Genomic DNA, 17,994 nt, shown 5'->3' on the forward strand with positions numbered 1-17,994 from the left:
CTATTTCAAAAGTTATAGGTTTTTCTCTTGTATCTATTTTCAAAGCTCTTATTACTATTTAATTCTCTTCTTCTTCTATAATATATCTGGTAAGCAATTTTGTTTACCCGCTCTGAATTTTATCTCAAAATCGAAATTACCAACTAAAATTAACCATTTTTGCAATCTTTGTGAAATCATAAGTTCCTTATTTTCCTTCCTGAATAAATCTACCAAAGGCTTATGATCAGTATATAAAAACCTTCTTCCAATCAGATATTATTTGCACTTCGCTAGCCCAAATTTCACAGCCAGAGCCTTCTTCTCGATTGTGGAGTAATTTTTCTCAGTGCTACTAAATCGTCTCGATAAAAATAAAATCGGTTTCTCAACATTATCTGTCATCTGTAATAAAGCTCCTCCTATACCTTCATTAGATGCATCTACTGCTAATATAATATCAAAATTCTCATTAAAACTATATAAAATCGGTTTCTCTACCATCTTTATTTTCAATTTTTTGAAACTTTCCTCCTGTGCTTCTCCCCATTCAAATCTTTTATTTTTCTTTAATAAATCATACAACGGTGTCGCAATTTCTGCAAAATTTTGAACAAACCGATGATAATAATTCGTAGCTCCTAAAAACGCCTGTACTTCAGTTTTATTATTTGGTGCTCACATGTTCATTATCTTATCTATATTCTTTGCAATTGGAGTAATTTCATTTCCCTTTATTATATGTCCTAAATACTTTATTTCTCTTACTCCAAAGACACTCTTATCCATATTAGCTCTTAAACCATTTTCTAATATTATGTCTAACACTTTAACTAATCTAGTATTGTGTTCTTCTTCTGTTCTACCACATATCAAAACATCATCTAAATAATACATTACTCCCCCTATTCCTTGAAATAATGCCGCCATAGGACTTTTAAATATTGGAGCCGATGCTTTCAAACCAAATGGTAAACGACAAAAAGCAAATAATCCTCTATGCGTTGTAATCGTTAATATTTTACTTGTCTTCTCACTTACCTTAATTTGCAAGTAAACATTAGAAAAATCTATTTTCGAAAACATTGTTGCTTCTTTTAAATTAGCCAATAATTGTTCTATTCAAGGTAAAGGATATTTTTCCTCTATCAACCACGGGTTTTACCGATACTCTATAGTCTATACATAGTTTTAATCTGTTATCCTGTTTTCCTATGGGAACTAAAGGTGTTGCCCATACAATATGCACTATTGATTTTATTATTCCTTCTTTAAGCCATTTGTCTAATTCTTTATCTATCTCTTCTATCCACGAAAGCTGTAATCTTCTTATGCCGCAAAACTTAGGTCGATAATTTTTTTCTAATCGTATATCTACTTCAAAATCTTTCAGAGTACCTAATTCCTCTTTAAAGACTTCCTTGAAATTATCCTCAACAATATCCAGTTCTACCATATTCTTAATTGCTTGTTGTTTGATTTCGACTGAATCTACCTCTATTGTCCTTATATTTCCTATTTCCTTATTTTCTTCTATGTTGCTTCTATATCTAATTAAAAATTCTGGTGTTCGATTTTTCAGTTTATCGAGAACTACTTCATGTTTAACTCCTAAACAAGGTAATTCTCCTCTTCCTTACTTCTTATTATCTCTTTAGTTCTTTTGTTGTTCTCCCGGATATCTTCAAACAAAGTCCCCCAATTATAATCAGGACCAATATTCTTAATTTCATTCCAACCTAAGATAGGCTCTATCTTTAACGTAGTAATCCATATCGTTATCTCTTTCTTTACTTCTACCAATTTAATCGTATAAAAACGTAAAATCTTAACTGTATTACCGTCTAATTGTTTCGCTATTATTCTTCTAGCTGTAAATCTTTCTTTTGTAAACCATTTATTATAATCCATCAAACTAATCTTGGCTCCTGTATCTAATAAAAAGCATTCTTTACTTTCACCTATTCTTATTTTAATCCTCGGACATTTATTTCTCTTTATCATCTTTTCTAATTCAATTCTATATATATATATTCTGTTTCGATTTCTCTTCCATTCATTTTTTCATTTAAATTAATTATACTTGTTTCATTTATACTTAATTTATAATTAAAAAAATCAGACTATTAAATTTATTATTTATAATATTATCCTTAATTACATCTAGTCATTTATTACATCTCTCTTGTGAATGACATTCTAAACCGCACTCAGAACATTTCAAACATCTGTCAAAAAATTCTCTACAATTCATATCTATATGTCCGTTACGCCCAAATTTTGTACATTTAAGCTGCCTAGTTAACTCACATTGTCGTGATATGTGTCCTTGCTGACCACAAGAAAAATAAACAATTGGTCTATAATTATTTACTTGTCTAATCCTATCTTCATTTCTTATCATATCTTTAATCTTTTCTACTTCTTTATTCTCAATCCTTATATACGATGTACATCTTCCTATGATTAAGCCTAATACAAAACTAACAATTATCAACGAAATTAAACATATCCCTACGTTATCCATTAACAAATACAAATTCCACAAATTAATCTGCATAATATACATTTTAGTGTGCTTAACAAAAATCGAATTATAACTAACTTGAAATTAATTCTATATATAATCCAAATAATTAAACTAAGTATTACAATGTAAAATAAATTTATCATTTACCTTTTTATCCTTTTTATTACGAATAAAATTGAGATTTTATTGGACAGTTGGGATAGAGCTTTAGTCTGAAACTTTAAATAGTTCGTTCCATCTATTCGACACCAAATATTATAAGTTAACTTTAAAATGAAATGCCGAATAAATCTCATTATTCTATTAATTGATAAATTTTACTTTAATATTACTTTTTTTAATTATTTTATAAAACAAGCCAAATAAATAATAATAATGGTAATTTTTATAAAATTTCTTCTTCTTTTATACATACAGAAAAATTAGAAAATATAAAATATAACTAAAACATACTCTCGTCGAATATAAACATTTTTATCAATATTTAAAAACAATCATTTTTAATTTTTTTCTTCTACTTTATTCAAATTTACGACATATGACTATTGTCACTTTCCTGTGGTACATCTTCACCGAAATTTTAATTTAACATGTTAACAATATCTATATTTACCCAATTGCTTTAAAAAAATTCAAAAAAGTTCAAAAATAACGATCATGACAATTGTCACTTTCCTGTAGTACATCTTCACTGAAATTTTAATTTAACATGTTAACAATATCTATATTTACCCAATTGCCTTAAAAAAATTCAAAAAAGTTCAAAACTAACGATTATGACAATTGTCACTTTTCTGTGGTACATCTTCACTGAAATTTTAATTTAACATGTTAACAATATCTATATTTACCCAATTGCTTTAAAAAAATTCAAAAAAGTTCAAAAATAACGATTATGACAATTCACATTCCTATGGTACATCTTCACTTAAATTTTAATTTAACATGTTTACATAAAAAGTTTAAAAATAACGATTATGACATTTGTCAATTTTCTGTGTTACATTACATCTTCATTGAAATTTTAATATAAATTTTTTTTTAATATAAATTTTTACCCATATATGTCAAAAAAAGTTTAAAAAAAATACGATTATGAAAATTGTTTGTACATCTTTATTGAATTTTTATTTTAATTTAACATGGCTTACCTACCCATTTACTTCAAAAAATAATATCATAAAAATAATAATTTACTATAACATTATAAAATATGAAGATCTTTGAAGGTCGTTTATCTAAAATATTTTTAAATAAAAGATCTTCAAATTTTACGCTCAAAATTTTTAAAAAATAAAAGATCCTCAAATTTTACGATCTTCAACTTTTTATTTTGAGCAAATGTACAACTCATAAAAAATTTTCAAAAATAAATAGTTTTAAAAAATTTTTTAAATTATATTTTAAAATTTTTGCAAATTTTTTTTAATCAATATCTGTTGTCGAGGTCTTCAATCCATTTCTGTTTTTCATGAATATTAACCCAAATCGACCAATTTCTTGCTGAATAAAAAGCGAACTAGGAATTATTTATGCCACTTCTTTTAATGCGCAAGTGGGCAAAACCCATTCTACTAACTTGGGGCCGAAATCTGATTATTTCTTATGGAAGTTACTACTTTCCACATATTTCCATTGATAACACTTGAAATATTTTGATCATCACCTTGTAAAATGCCTAATTCTTGTTAAATGATAAACTCACTACACTACTATAAATTCCGCATGTATTTATATCGTTTTTTATTTTTTCAAATAACCAGGTCAAATACTCTTTAGTTTAATTGATTGAATTTGACCAGTCAATTGACAGACAAGGTTTATGAGTATGAAATATTTCACATATGGAATCTTCCTGTTTATCATCGTTTATATTCTTTTCATAACATTCTTTAACTTTATTTTTTGCTACTTTTTTAGATTGATAAAAGTTAATAATTATAAATAGAAAAATATGATAACAAAATTAATCCAATATTATAAATTTTATCAAATCATATAACTTTTTTGTTTTTGAGTTTCACTTATTTCATATTTTGTAAAACTTATCATTTTTGCCCTTTTTTCAATATTATTTCCTGTTTTATATAGAATGAAATAATAACATTATTAATTATATTAATACTATTTTTTTTTACCTGTTTGTTTAAGTTTGATTTAGTATTTCTGATTCTGACTGAAAGGAATTCACAATTTTTATTTTTAATAAAATATTACTAAATTAAAAACGGTAAGAAGTAATTCAATATTTTTAAGTTTAATAATACATTCTTTAGTCTGATTTTGTATGAGAATAATTAATTTTGATAAGTTTTGTTTTGTTACATTTCTTAAAATATAAAAGTTAAATTCTTAAATATAAGTTTTACTATATTTAAGAATTTGAGTTTCAGAAATATCATTTTTTTCCCATAAACTAACTAATCCATTAGATAAAATAATTGATTAATTTAAAAATACATTTAGAAAGATTAAAATAGATTATAATCTAAAAATAATAACCAAAATAACTTATATTTTATGAGGCTGCTATATTTTAGCCGCAAGCTGACGCTGTTGGATCTTTAAGAATAGTTTTGACTGGAAAGATTACGGGTGGCAGACTATATTACAAAACTTTTGGGAACGATTTGAAATAGTTGATAGCAGTTTTCTTTACTCTATTAGGGGAAATGATTTTAAACAATTTGATAAAAAGGTTTTCGGTGGTAGATGGGTATTACAAAATCTTTTTGCTTAATTTTGAAATTAAGTGATGTCAATTTTCCATATATTCTAAGAGGGAAAAAGTTAAATTCATAGACTAATACTACTAATGTGTATTGATTCAAATTTGTAATGATGGATTCTTATGGTTAGATTTTTTAGCCTGTTTAGCAGCCTAAGTGTCTTATAAATGCTATGATCTTGTCGGAGTGTTTTAAATGCGTAAAATTTTCTATCATCAGGAATAAAATGGATCTGTAATAAAGTTCTTAAAATTTACAATTCATAAGGGCAACAAGAAATTTTTTTTAAAGAAAAAAAATATCAAATAACTGTAAGTATAATTAGCATATTCCTTTTCTTAATTAAAAAATATTTATTTTCTTGAAAATTTATTTCTTTTCTTATTTAAAATTTATTTCTTTTCTTATTTAAAATTTATTTCTTTTCTTAATTAAAATTTATTTATTTTCTTAATTGAAATTTATTCCTTTTTTTCTTAATTAAAATTTATTATATTTTTCTAGTGTCTTTTTAAAAAAATATATATATTGTTCTTTTTAAGATATCTTATTAAATTTATATTAAGCAATAATTACGAGCAATTTAAACTTAAAATAATTAGAACATTTGTGATACCTCAATATTTTAAAAGTTATTTTAATATTGCACTTTCCTAATCGAAGGCAATTGTGATACTACGATTATGACATTTGTCACTTTCCTGTGTTACATTACATCTTCATTGAAATTTTAATATAAATTTTTTTTAATATAAATTTTTTTTAATATAAATTTTTACCCATATATGTTAAAAAAAAAGCTAAAAAAAAATAACGATTATGAAAATTGTCTGTACATCTTTATTGAATTTTTATTTTAATTTAACATGCTTACTAACCCATTTACTTAAAAAAATAATATCATAAAAATAATAATTTACTATAACATTATAAAATATGAAGATCTTTGTAGATCGTTGATCTAAAATATGTTTAAATAAAAGATTTTCAAAGATCTAGATCTTCAAAGATCTCGCTTAAAATTTTTTAAAAATAAAAGATCTTCAAATTTTACGCTCAAAATTTTTTACAAATAAAAGATATTCAAATTTTATCGAGGATCTTTTTATTTTGAGAAAATGTACAAATCATATAAAAAAAATTCAAAAATAAATAGTTTTAAAAAAAAATTTTAATTATATTTTAGAATTTAGGCAAATTTTTTTTAAATAAATTTTTTTTTATGGACTAATTTCAAATGAAGGATTTATATTAAAAGTATCGAAAGCTCTAAAAAAAGCTTAATTTTATAATGAAAATGTACCTAAAAAGCAAGTTTAATTGTGTTTAAAAATTTCTAATTGATGTTTTTGCTTAAGAAATAAAGATTCGCGGTTTTCGTTTGTTATGATGAGAATTTTTCGAGATAAAGTTTTTAAAAAAATATATGTAGACTGTAAAAAGTTGCCTTTAGTTGAAATGACTATTGGCTGAAAAAAGTTATTTAATTTTGAGTATTTATTAATTTTTTATTTTCCCCACAAGTAAAAGGGTTTGTGTTAAATGATGAAGGAAAAGATGATACGCAGGTTGCATCCCAAATAAGGGATTTCCCATTGGACCAGGGGGTGCAGGTTAAGCCATCGGGTCTAAGACCGTCTTGTAATGAGAGGTTGGTAGGTTCAAGGATGTTGGGTATTTTAGCCTTATTAAAAGCGTTATGTATGATTTTATTAATTGCTTTATGCTGTAGATGGCGTCCTTGGCTGCGGGTGCAGTTTAGACCGTGTCTGGCTTTAAGTTGAACGGGTAGGCTGCATTGGTGGCAAGAGTGTGAATGTGTAAGCGAGCATCCTAGTCAAAGCCTATAGTAACTTTCAGTTGGTCATTGGTTAAGAGATTATCTAAGGTTAGGCTTGGAAGTGCTTCGAGCCATTCATGCCCGCTGTATTTGTCGTTGTTTTGTAATAGTTTTATATCGTTGATTTCGGTAGGGTTAAGACTATTTTGTAATTTTTTTATTAGGGGGTCGATGATAGATTTGTTAAAGATTTCGGTAGGAAACGTATAACCGTCTGGGGTTAGGAGATTCCATCTTTCTATTGCTGCTGAAAGAAGATCATCATGGGGAATTATGAATGAAGAGTTCGCAGAATTGAGCGATAGGCGATTTGATATAAATAGAGAAAAGGAAAGTAGTTCTAAGGGGATCAAGTCGATTCCACCTAGTTTAGCGGGTAATTGGGCTAGGTGCCAATTAAAGTCTGATAATGAAAGATTGAGGATTCTTTCTATAAAGGAATTTAAGCAAATATTGTGTTGAATGAAAAATTTTGAAGAGGTTAATGGTGAGGATGAGTGGAAGAGTTGTGAAATTTTGGGATAAACACTTTTTTAATAAGTAAAAAAGCTGGTGCGATGGAAAGTGGTTGATGAATTTTTCCAAGTTTTGCATCTCAGAAAAAGTTTTATCGATAATTTTTTCTAATATATTATTATTCAGTAATGGGGAGCCCAAGAGTTGGATATCATCTTTTCGATGATAGTGTATTCTTTAAATAAATCTAAGGGAATCTCGGGGTTGAGAAAGCAAATTTCTGTTTTAGTTTTATTTAATTCTAAACCTATTTTAGGGCATTCTTTTTCAAGGTAGATAAGAGCTTTGCTTATTTGATGTGGATTAGCGTAAAGGATGCTATCGTCAAGGTACCATAGGTTTAGGTCGAGATCAAAATCAGATTTAAGATCTTTCATCATATTATGGATAGCTAAGCAGAAAAGAATAGGGCCGAGGGGGTCGCCCTGTTGTACTCCCTCTTCAGATTATATAACGCTACCATTAAAGATGAGGGGGGGGGGCTATTGTTATAGCAGATGTCAATGAAGCGCGGATATTGGGGGAAATTATCGAAAAAAGATTCAAGTGCCGATTATAAATTTTTAAACACAATTTTACCTGCTTTTTAGGTACATTTTCATTATAAAATTAAGCTTTTTTTAGAGCTTCCGATACTTTTAATATATATTTTTATTTAGTTATTTTACAAATTTATATATTGTTTTTTAATATATTAGTGTTTTATCATTTCTTTTTAAAATTATATCAATATTTTACAAATTTGAATAAACAAAATAAAGTTTTTAAAAAAAAAAAATTTGGGCATAGACTTATATTTAAGTATCTATTTCTGAGACTTCATATTTAAAGAGTATATAGTATATAAACTTTTGTATAGATATTTATAATTCTCATAATATTAGTACTATTTTAATTCAATGGAAAATTTATCTAATATCCACAATATCATACCTTATAAACTCACTTATCCTATAATTAAAAATTAAAGACTCATGAATGACACATTACTAGATGATTTGGATGATATCAATGTGAGAATGCGAAAAGATATAAGAATTAATAGGCCCTCTATTATTTCTGAGATATTTTCTCTGCCCTCTCTTCCGCACCAGCCAATTTCTCTTAAACCATTAAATGCCACCGATGGTGTATTAGTACATGCAAAAAAAGATTTAAATTCCTTTAAGAAGATACGTGAATCAGATTTAATATACCTTTCATCTTCCGACGACGAATTTGATTTAGATACATTTAATTCAAGTTAATTTAATTTATTTCACCTTTAATGTTATAATTTACTTTAGATAAAAAGGCACATGTTTTAAAACATCTAGGAGATGTCAAAAAAGTAATTAAATATATATATATATATTAATATTAATAATTTTTAGAATTCACATCACACAACTTCAGATTTATTAAAACAAGATAATATTCAAATTTTAAATACTATTTTTGCTCAATGTAATCATAATACTAATATCCAAACATTGCCGATCAACTTATTAGATGAAACTAATAATATAACATTTGAAATAAACAATGCTGATATTCTAATAATCAATTCAATCTATTCACTGACTTCAGAGGTGGTGCCTTTTGATCATAATACAATTAATGATTATCTAAATATAGCCTTTATTAAAAAGAAAGGAAGTTTTCATAAAAGAAAAATAATTGTTAAATGTGGCAAAATATTAATTTATGCTAATAATCATACAACACCTGACTCCCCATCCAACTTATATAAGCTTTTGAAAAATTCTAATATCACTCCATTAATAACAATTCATTGTGCAAGAATATTTTCCATTGAATCAAATGCAAATCAAACTTCAAACGGAAAGTATGTTTATTTTATATATGAGTTTATCAAAATAGATTTCATTAATTTATAATAATTAAAGACTGATAAAATATTAATCTTAAAATATTTACACTATGTTTCACTATAAGTCGTCAATGATGGTGTTGCATATAACAACTTTTTTTTTTACTACATAATTTTTTTTATCATTACCAAACATTCTCAAATTTTAATTAAGACTCATCACATTGTCCATATGTTGCATTAATGCAATATCCATTTCTTAGGGACCTGTGAAAATTTTTTTGATAAATATGGGGATCAATAGTAATGAGTGGAAATCAAACCTTAAATTATTAAAATAATAAATTTTGCTTATATTATATAAAGTGGTTATATATGGAAATGCATTGGAAATAATTTTTCATATAAATGGAATCTAAGTAAATATATATCAATTAAATCTCATGAGTTAATTATAATCAGGATTGGTCTGTAACAAGAATACTTATATTCAAAATACTAAATACAAATTCTTTTTTTAATAAGTATTATTTTATTACAAATTGAATTTTAAATATATATCCACAATTTATTTAAACATTAAATCTGTGACTTGGGTTGACAAAAAAATTAACATGTTATCTGTTTAATCTTATTCTAAAATGAGTATTTATGAAAGTGAAAGTGATAGTATAAATTTTTTTGAGGATGATGATATAGAACTCATTAACATAGTCCACTTTGCATGTCACATAACAATTTATGATTCAAAATACAAGAAAACCTTTTTACCAACTCTCTCATGCCCCTATTTTAAAAATAGATGGGTAGCATTTAGTGAGAACCTTTTTTTATTTGCATCACATACTTTTAGATAAAGCCATCTTAACTCAAAAAGAAAATGAGATATAGGTCCAGGCAAATATCCTATTCTCTTTTGTTGAAGGAAGGCAATTATTTTAATTTTGAAAATTCTTTAAATGTTAATCATGTTTATAACAATGTAGAGTTGGAAGTATTAAATTATTTAAAAGATGAGCATTAAGTTTGCTCAATTTTATAAATTTAAATGGTTCAAACTTGAAAAACTTATATTAAAAATAATGTTTCATTTTAATAAATAATTATATAACATTTTCCCTATTTTTGAATATGGAATTTATTAAAAATTTTGCTAGATCTTTGCCTTATTTTATTAAATGTTATGTTATACCAGTGGCTTATCCAGGATTTCCCTATAGGGGGGGATTTTGGGGGCTTTGCCCCCAAACCCCCTTTGGCCAGCTTTTCCCTCACCTTCGGCCGGGTCATATCTTTGAGCTATTCTTTTAAATTATTCATAATTCAATAATAATTATATTAATATTTTTAACTTTTAATTGAATTTTGGTTCCTTTTATAAATTAATTATTTAAGAAATTTTTTTTTTTTAATTTTTAAATTTAACATTTATTAATAAAGACAAATTAAACCTGACAATATTATAAAAATAAAATCATGTCCAAAACATAATTCTAGAAAATTCAAGAAATTTAACAAACAAAGACTTCATAATACAAAGTATAATAATAGATATAATGGGAATATAATAAATGGAAATGATTATATGAAGAAGAAGGGGGGGGGGATTTTAAATAATTTAGGGAAGAAGAAAATCAAGATTAATCGGCTCCTCGGGGAATTAACCTATGGCATGTGAAATTAGATTTTATAATCTGAATTCCTATGCGTTGACGTAAGTAGACGCTTTCTTTTGGGTCTCCTGATTTATTTACTAATTTGTGCTTATGAATATAAGAAGAAATAAAGGTTATAACCCAATTTTTATTTTAAGTTAGGTATATTATAAATAATTTTTTTTAAAAAAATATATATTGAAATAAAGTTTAGTGTCAATTTTTTTTTTATAAAATTTGCTTTAAAAACTAGCCTCAGCTTAAATTCTCATACAATATAAATATAAAATTTTTTTTATTGAAAATACTAATTGTAGTGTGTATAAAATATTGACTAGAAAATTTTTTAAAGAACGAGTTTTTATAACTTATTAAATACAATATTATATAAAAAATTTATTAAATACTAGAATTATAATGCGATTTTTAATTTTCGTGGGAATTTTTTTAATTCATCAAGAATTTTCTTTGTCGTTGGAATTAAATCTCTGTTGATATTTAACAGAGCTAACCCATTTAGCCGAGAAGTAGTATTTTGTAAATAAGTTTTCAACCTTCTCATTTTGAAAAAAGGTCCTTCATTCTTATATGTTGTAATAGGCAAACATGCAAGAATATTAAATACCTTCAAAATATTTGGAAATTAAGCCTCCTTATACCGATTGAGCGCATCAATAGCATGCTCAGGTAAAATAATAAACGTAGTAAATATTTATACCACAATTCGAATTCACTGATTAAATTGATTTCAGTATCAATATCATAGGAATAAAATTTTGCTAAATATTTAATTATACCAATAATGGCATCAGAAAACGAAGTAGGGTTTTTAGGTAATAAAATTTGAAGATTACCAAAGACTTGTTTTTTATCTAAAAACCGTACTATCATTTGCGATAAAAAAGTATCTAAGAATGGAATGAAATTGGATATTTTATAAGATTTAGTTTGATTCAACGTCTATATAAATATTATGAAATATTCAACTACATTCATTCTTCCTGTCCACATTTTCATCCAAATCAATAACTTGAACTAAATCGAAATTTGGTTTTTGTAAATTTCTACATAGTAGTGAGCTATAGGAAAATAATTTATTAATGCAACTAGCAGTAAAAATAAACTCTGCTTGATATTGAAAAAAATTTTGATGGGGCAGGGGGGGAGGGGGTCAGGGGAAATTTTTTTATTATCTTAAAATAATATTTAGAAAAACAGTCAAATTTGCTATGGGGAGTGAAATTTCCCCCTATCCTCTCCATTGCTTACGCGCCTGTGTTATACTAACGATTCTGTGTCTACAATATAATTTATTTTATTTTTAATTATGCTCAAATTTTTGTCTTATGATGTTCTGTAAAACTGTGCAATTAATGATATTTGCTATTAACATAATTTATGTAATAGGCTGCTACAATAAATATATTTTTAAATTACATTTGTATTACAGGAATTTTTTCTAATTTAGATCAAATATGTTGATTTGATTTAGGCCATTTTAAAAAAAACATTTCATTCTCAGTTTTTTTATAAAAATAAAAATACTCATGCATTGCATATGATATTCAAACATAACTTGGCATTTTATCATAAAATTTTTTCTTTTCTTTCATTTCTCTAGTCTTATAAAAGATTTCACCAAACCTAAAAATATAATATAATGAAATTTGGCCATAACTCAAATAATATTTTTTTTTTCAAGCATTTACAAGTATCAAGTATGATTTTTAAAATTTTATGTAAATATACCTATTTTCTTAAGTGCAGATTTATCCTGTTATTAGCATCATACAGTATCCATCATCAGGGCTAGGAATATAAAAATTATTTAAGATAATTATTTTTAATTGCAATGGTCTCTTAAATCGTCATTTAAATTCTAAAAATTAAAAAGAAAACATTCGAAATATGAAACACAAAGGATTAGATGATGAATACATAATTTTAGAGATTGGCAAAATATATGTATATAATAATTTTAATAAAACGATAATTATTAGCTATTTAGAAAATTACCATGGATTAAAATTTATCTTTTTATTATATTTAAAATTATCACATCATATTTATTAATTGATTAGAATGTTCTATTCTTTATATGTATATATATTTATTTATTATTTTTAATTAATAAATACAATTTATTTATTTTTTTAATTTAAAAAAAAATATATATTAAAAATGTCATGTAAACTATTTATATAAAATCTATATAAAAAACTGTATAATAAAAAAAAAAAATTAGTATAGTAAATTGTATGTTGGGTGGGAGGAGGTCAAGAAAGAGAGCCATGGATGGCAATGCAGTTAGATCTGCATATATCAATAGATATGCGCTGTCTGAGATAGAAACCTTCCTGAGGGTCACCAGTGATGGCGCGGATTTTTTTACCGAGGGTTTTAGAAGGTTAGGGCATGATTGCCAAAAGACCCGGTTGTGTCGGAGACGATTGGTATGAGATGTTAGGGAAGTGTATTTATTAATTTTCGAGTTTTCAGCTCGTATGAATGAGTTCTTATTAAAGGAGGGAGCAAATCGGTCGATGTAGGTATAGTCCCATGCTAATGGAATTCCATTACTCCATGGTATTAATGTCAGCCCATCTGGACATATATTATTCTCGGTTGAGAGGCCACAGGGTTCGAGGGTTGCTGGAATTTGAGCTGAGCGTAGAGCACGGAGAATGGTGCCGTTAACTGCACTGTGTCGAGAATACCTTTAGAGAATCGACAATGAAGATGATGATGTCCAAAACAATCAACGGGTTGAGAACATAATATACATGTGGCCAGTATATTACAACCAAGACGGAGACCTATTGCTATGCGTAATTCTTCGTTTGTTAAGAGAAGTCCTAAGTTTGAGCTGGGCAACGCTTCTAACCATTCATAGCCCGATAGGGAAGGCAAAAGTTGTGGAACTTGCAGTTGTGAGAGAGAGAGAGATGATCATTAAGGATTCATCAACTGTAATGGGAGATAATAAATGTGAAAGGATTGATGGGGATCCCTTAGAAGCAGCACTCGATATTAGATATTCAACGGAGTGGCGTATTAAGGGAAGATCCCAGTCATGTTGCTTTCGTGATGTGGGGATTGGAGCGGAGAAGGAATTCTCTTTCCAGATTGCTAGGGCGTGGGGAAAGTGGAGGTCTGTGGGGTTATTGTTAAGTGATAGCATAATTAAGCGGGAGCTTGATTCTGAGGCTAAAAAAGCAGCAAGGCTGAGTGACGCGGGTGATCTTAAGCCAAGACCCCCAAATTTCGAGGGTAAGGAGGCCTGCATCCAAGAATTAGGGCTGAATTTTATATTAAGGATGCCTTCTAAAGAGTCTTTGATTGTGGATTCTATTTGGGTGAGAATTTCCGGGCATAAAAAAAGTGGGGCAGAGAGGAAGGCGTGTTGGATTTTTTTAGTTAGATTTCCTCAATAAACCTCTTTGTAGGTTTATGGTTTCTTGGTGAACAGCGTAATGCAGTATGTGTACCTGCTTCATTTACTGGCACAACTATTTCTCTAACTTACGATCAACTTTCATGAGTAGGAATAATTGAACGATCTCTTAGCTGATCTGCTTTCCGCAATGTTCATTCGGGAGTTTCAACAATATAAGAATATAACCCTGTCCTTTCTTTAATCACTCCTTTTCTCCAACCTTTGGTATTCTCATTGTTTAACCACAGGTTATGAAATCTCGAATTCTCTCCCTTTCGAATGTAAATCATGATTTGGCTTTGTCTTTCATTTATCTTTTTCAATTTCATGTTCTACATTTGTTTTTAACCAGTCCAAACTAGTTTTAAATTGTCTTCCAAACATAATCTTGGCAGGAGATCTCCCTGTTGAGTTATGCTCCCCCAATCGGTAGGTTGTTAAAACCTGTATCATAGTTTCTTCTGGATCAAAAATTGACTCTCTCGTTGCGTAATATCGACATTTCAAAGTTCGTATTGTACGCTCAGCTAATCCATTAGTTTTCGGATGATAGGGTGTCGAACGTATATGACATATGTTATTTAATTCACATTACCGACGGAATTCCCCAGATATGAATTGTGGTATTGTCTGACACAATATACTTGGGTATTCCAAACTTAGCAAACCATTTTTTTATTCGTTCAATCATAGAATCAGCCGAGGTATTCTGCAATTGATCAACTTCTAACCATTTGGAGTAGGAATCGACACCAATTACCCAATATCGCGAATCCACTGGTCCAGCAAAAATCAACATGGATTCGCTCTCAAGATTCCTTACCAACAGTTCAAGAATACAAGACTTCTTATATTCTAGGTATATTTTTCTGGTCCAGAGCATATTTTGATAAAATTTTCTATGTTAATAACATCTGGGCCACCAACAATACAATCTAAAAATAGATTTCATTACATGTTCCCCAGGATGTCCCTTGTGAATCATTCCTAACACTGCATTTCTTATCACGATCGACAGAGAGCTTTTCCGTTGATTATAGAGATTAACAATTTCTTTATGGCATTGCTATTTTTTTTAATATTAAATCTTGCTTCGACTCTTTTCGTTGAAAATTTTCTGACAATTGCATGTCATCCAAATTAATACTTCGAATCTCCAAAGTTTGTTTAGAATCATGATTTTCTTTCATGTCTAATATCGAAAGCCTTGATAATGCGTCGTCGATTACATCTTTACTGCCTGTCTATATTATATTCTAAAATCATAAGAAGCCTTCCTCCATGCCCAACGTGTCAAATGATTATTAGAAATTTTAGGTAGATCGTGTTTCTCCCCAAATAATCGCTCTAATGGTTTGTGATCAGTTCGAAGTATAAATTTGAATGAAATTTTGAATACCAAATAAAAGTTCTCGAACATTATTATCAATCAGCGTAGTGTTTCTCTGATTCTAATAAAGTACGTGACGCGAACGAAATAGGCTTTATCCTTCCGTCTACTAATTGATGTAACAATACATCTCCTAATCCTGAATCAGATGCGTCGCATAAAATTATAGGCAACTGCGCGTTATAAAGAATTAACGTTTCCTCGGAAGACAATAATTTTTTAACCTCATCGAAGGAATTTTGTTCATCTTTCGTCCACCGCCAAGGTACTTTCACGCTTGTTAATTTAAGTAATAGCGCCGCTTTACAATATATTACGAATAAAACGTTCATGATGATTCACGAGCCCTAGAAAAGATATAAGTTGTTGTATATTCTTAAGTTTTGGTGCATTTCAGATAACCTTCACCTTTTCTGGGTTAGGATGTAAAAATCTAACTTTCGTCAATTTCGCCTTAAGACCAACCTTCTGTAATCTGTCTAACACAATTCGCAAATTTTTTATGTGCTCCTCATCGTTTAGAAATATTTACGTCATCTAAGTAGACACCAGTCATTTAACAATCTTTTAGCAACTCATCCATATATCTCAAGAATATAGTAGGTGACTTGCCAATCCAAAAGGCAATCGTCGGTAACGGAAATAACCCTTATGAGTTACTATCGTTAGGAATTACTGAGATTCCGATTCTACTTCTATCTGTAAATATGCATCTTTCAGATCTATCACGGTAAATTTATACCTTGGATTTCCTCTAACAAATCATCTAAGGTAGGAATAACATGATGGTCATACAATAAACACGGATTGAGTGTAACTTTGAAAATCAGCGCAAATTCGAATATCGCCATTATTCTTGCGCCTATTTACGGTTGGCGTTGACCACTGTACCCTAGTTATAGTCGAATCAATCTTTTCGATAATTCTCGCAGCCACTAATCGGTCTAATTCCATTTCAATTGCTTTGCAAAGTGGAAATGGTACCTTACGGGCTGGAAACGATCTTGGTACAGCAAAACCCTTTAAATGTTTTCGCATCGCAAAATCACGTATATGTCCCATCTTATCATCAAAAATTTCTTGATGTTTATTTTAAATTCTAGAATCGAATGTTATGCAACATTTTTTAGTGTTGACCGAATTGCGCACTAATCCGAAAAGGGGCATCTCAGTTGTGTTCATTATTACCACAAGTAGGGTCCTTGTCTGTGATCCAATCCTACCATTGACTTGGGTCTCACCCTTAACGTCTAACGGATGATCACCATATGCAGTCAATGGACTGGTTGGCCTAATTTTTGGTCGTCCAATACTTGTCCTTATATCAATTCCTATCAATGACGCCTGTGCACCAGTGTCAAAATCAAATTCAACATCTAACCCATTTATCTCTGCAGTTAGTTTTGCTCGATTCTCTCGATTTTGTTGAATCTTCCATTTACTATGAATAGAATCACTTGATGACACTCTTATATAATTTAAATTCTTTGATTTACAACAACTGCAAAATGACCAATTTTTTACATTTTACATGTCGTATTTGTATCTGGACATCTCACTTCTCGTTTATGAATAAACCCACATTTATAACATTTAAGTTTATTATAATCTTTATCAAGGGTATTATTATATTTGTATTTATTATCCTCTTTATCCTCTTTATCAAATGTATTATTATTATACTTGGATTTATTATAGCCTTTATCAAACGTATTGGTTTTAAATGGATGTTTTTAATTATTAGTATTCACATTTCTTTTGTTATTATCATTTATCTTATTGACAACCGGAATATTTTTATTTGCAATTTCATTGTCTGCTCGCTCAGAAGCGATTGCCAGATCAAGAATAAATTTGAAAGTCAACAGATCAAGAATAAATTTGAAAGTCAACAGATCAAGAATAAATTTGAAAGTCAATACATTATTATCTCTATCAAGTCCGTTGAGATATAGAGCCCTAAGATCCCCGGCATTTTTATGCCAACCATAAACTGATCACGTAAACGCTCGTCAATATCATAACGCTTGCCAATTGTTCTAATTTTATTTGCAAATTCAGTTATGGTTTCGTTGTTCTCCGTAGTCTAACGAAATCAAATCTAGA

At 28.3% G+C, this 17,994-nt stretch overlaps 2 protein-coding genes across 2 annotated transcripts in view; one reads left to right on the forward strand and one right to left on the reverse strand.

Annotated features, from left to right (window-relative positions):
* Positions 1-258: 258 nt before the first annotated feature.
* Positions 259-1,983, reverse strand: LOC135924457 (uncharacterized). Its single transcript, XM_065459517.1, has 4 exons — positions 1,620-1,983; positions 1,145-1,542; positions 783-1,020; positions 259-428 (listed from the first exon to the last, which is right to left on the reverse strand). Exons 1-4 carry the CDS (start codon positions 1,981-1,983, stop codon positions 259-261), a joined length of 1,170 nt encoding a protein of 389 aa, XP_065315589.1.
* A 6,555-nt stretch (positions 1,984-8,538) lies between these two features.
* Positions 8,539-17,994, forward strand: part of LOC135931200 (uncharacterized) — a 36,212-nt gene continuing 26,756 nt past the window's right edge. Inside the window, exons 1-3 of the mRNA XM_065468144.1 lie at positions 8,539-8,836; positions 8,881-8,924; positions 8,968-9,422. Of these exons, the coding sequence (XP_065324216.1) occupies positions 8,569-8,836; positions 8,881-8,924; positions 8,968-9,422 (767 nt within the window). The 5' untranslated portion in view covers positions 8,539-8,568. The remainder of the gene's footprint in view (positions 8,837-8,880; positions 8,925-8,967; positions 9,423-17,994) is intronic.

Source organism: Gordionus sp. m RMFG-2023, chromosome 1 (genome assembly GCF_954871325.1).
Source record: "Gordionus sp. m RMFG-2023 chromosome 1, tfGorSpeb1-WG-v2, whole genome shotgun sequence".
Taxonomy (NCBI): domain Eukaryota; kingdom Metazoa; phylum Nematomorpha; class Gordioida; order Chordodea; family Parachordodidae; genus Gordionus; species Gordionus sp. m RMFG-2023.

Coding starts and splice junctions, on each gene's coding strand:
- LOC135924457 (XM_065459517.1), bottom strand. CDS start 1,983: ATGATAAAGAGAAATAAATGTCCGAGGATTAAAATAAGAATAGGTGAA. Junction 1,543..1,619: donor AACTAAAGAGATAATAAGAA/GTAAGGAAGAGG, acceptor ATCGAACACCAG/AATTTTTAATTAGATATAGA. Junction 429..782: donor AGACATAATATTAGAAAATG/GTTTAAGAGCTA, acceptor ATATTATATTAG/CAGTAGATGCATCTAATGAA.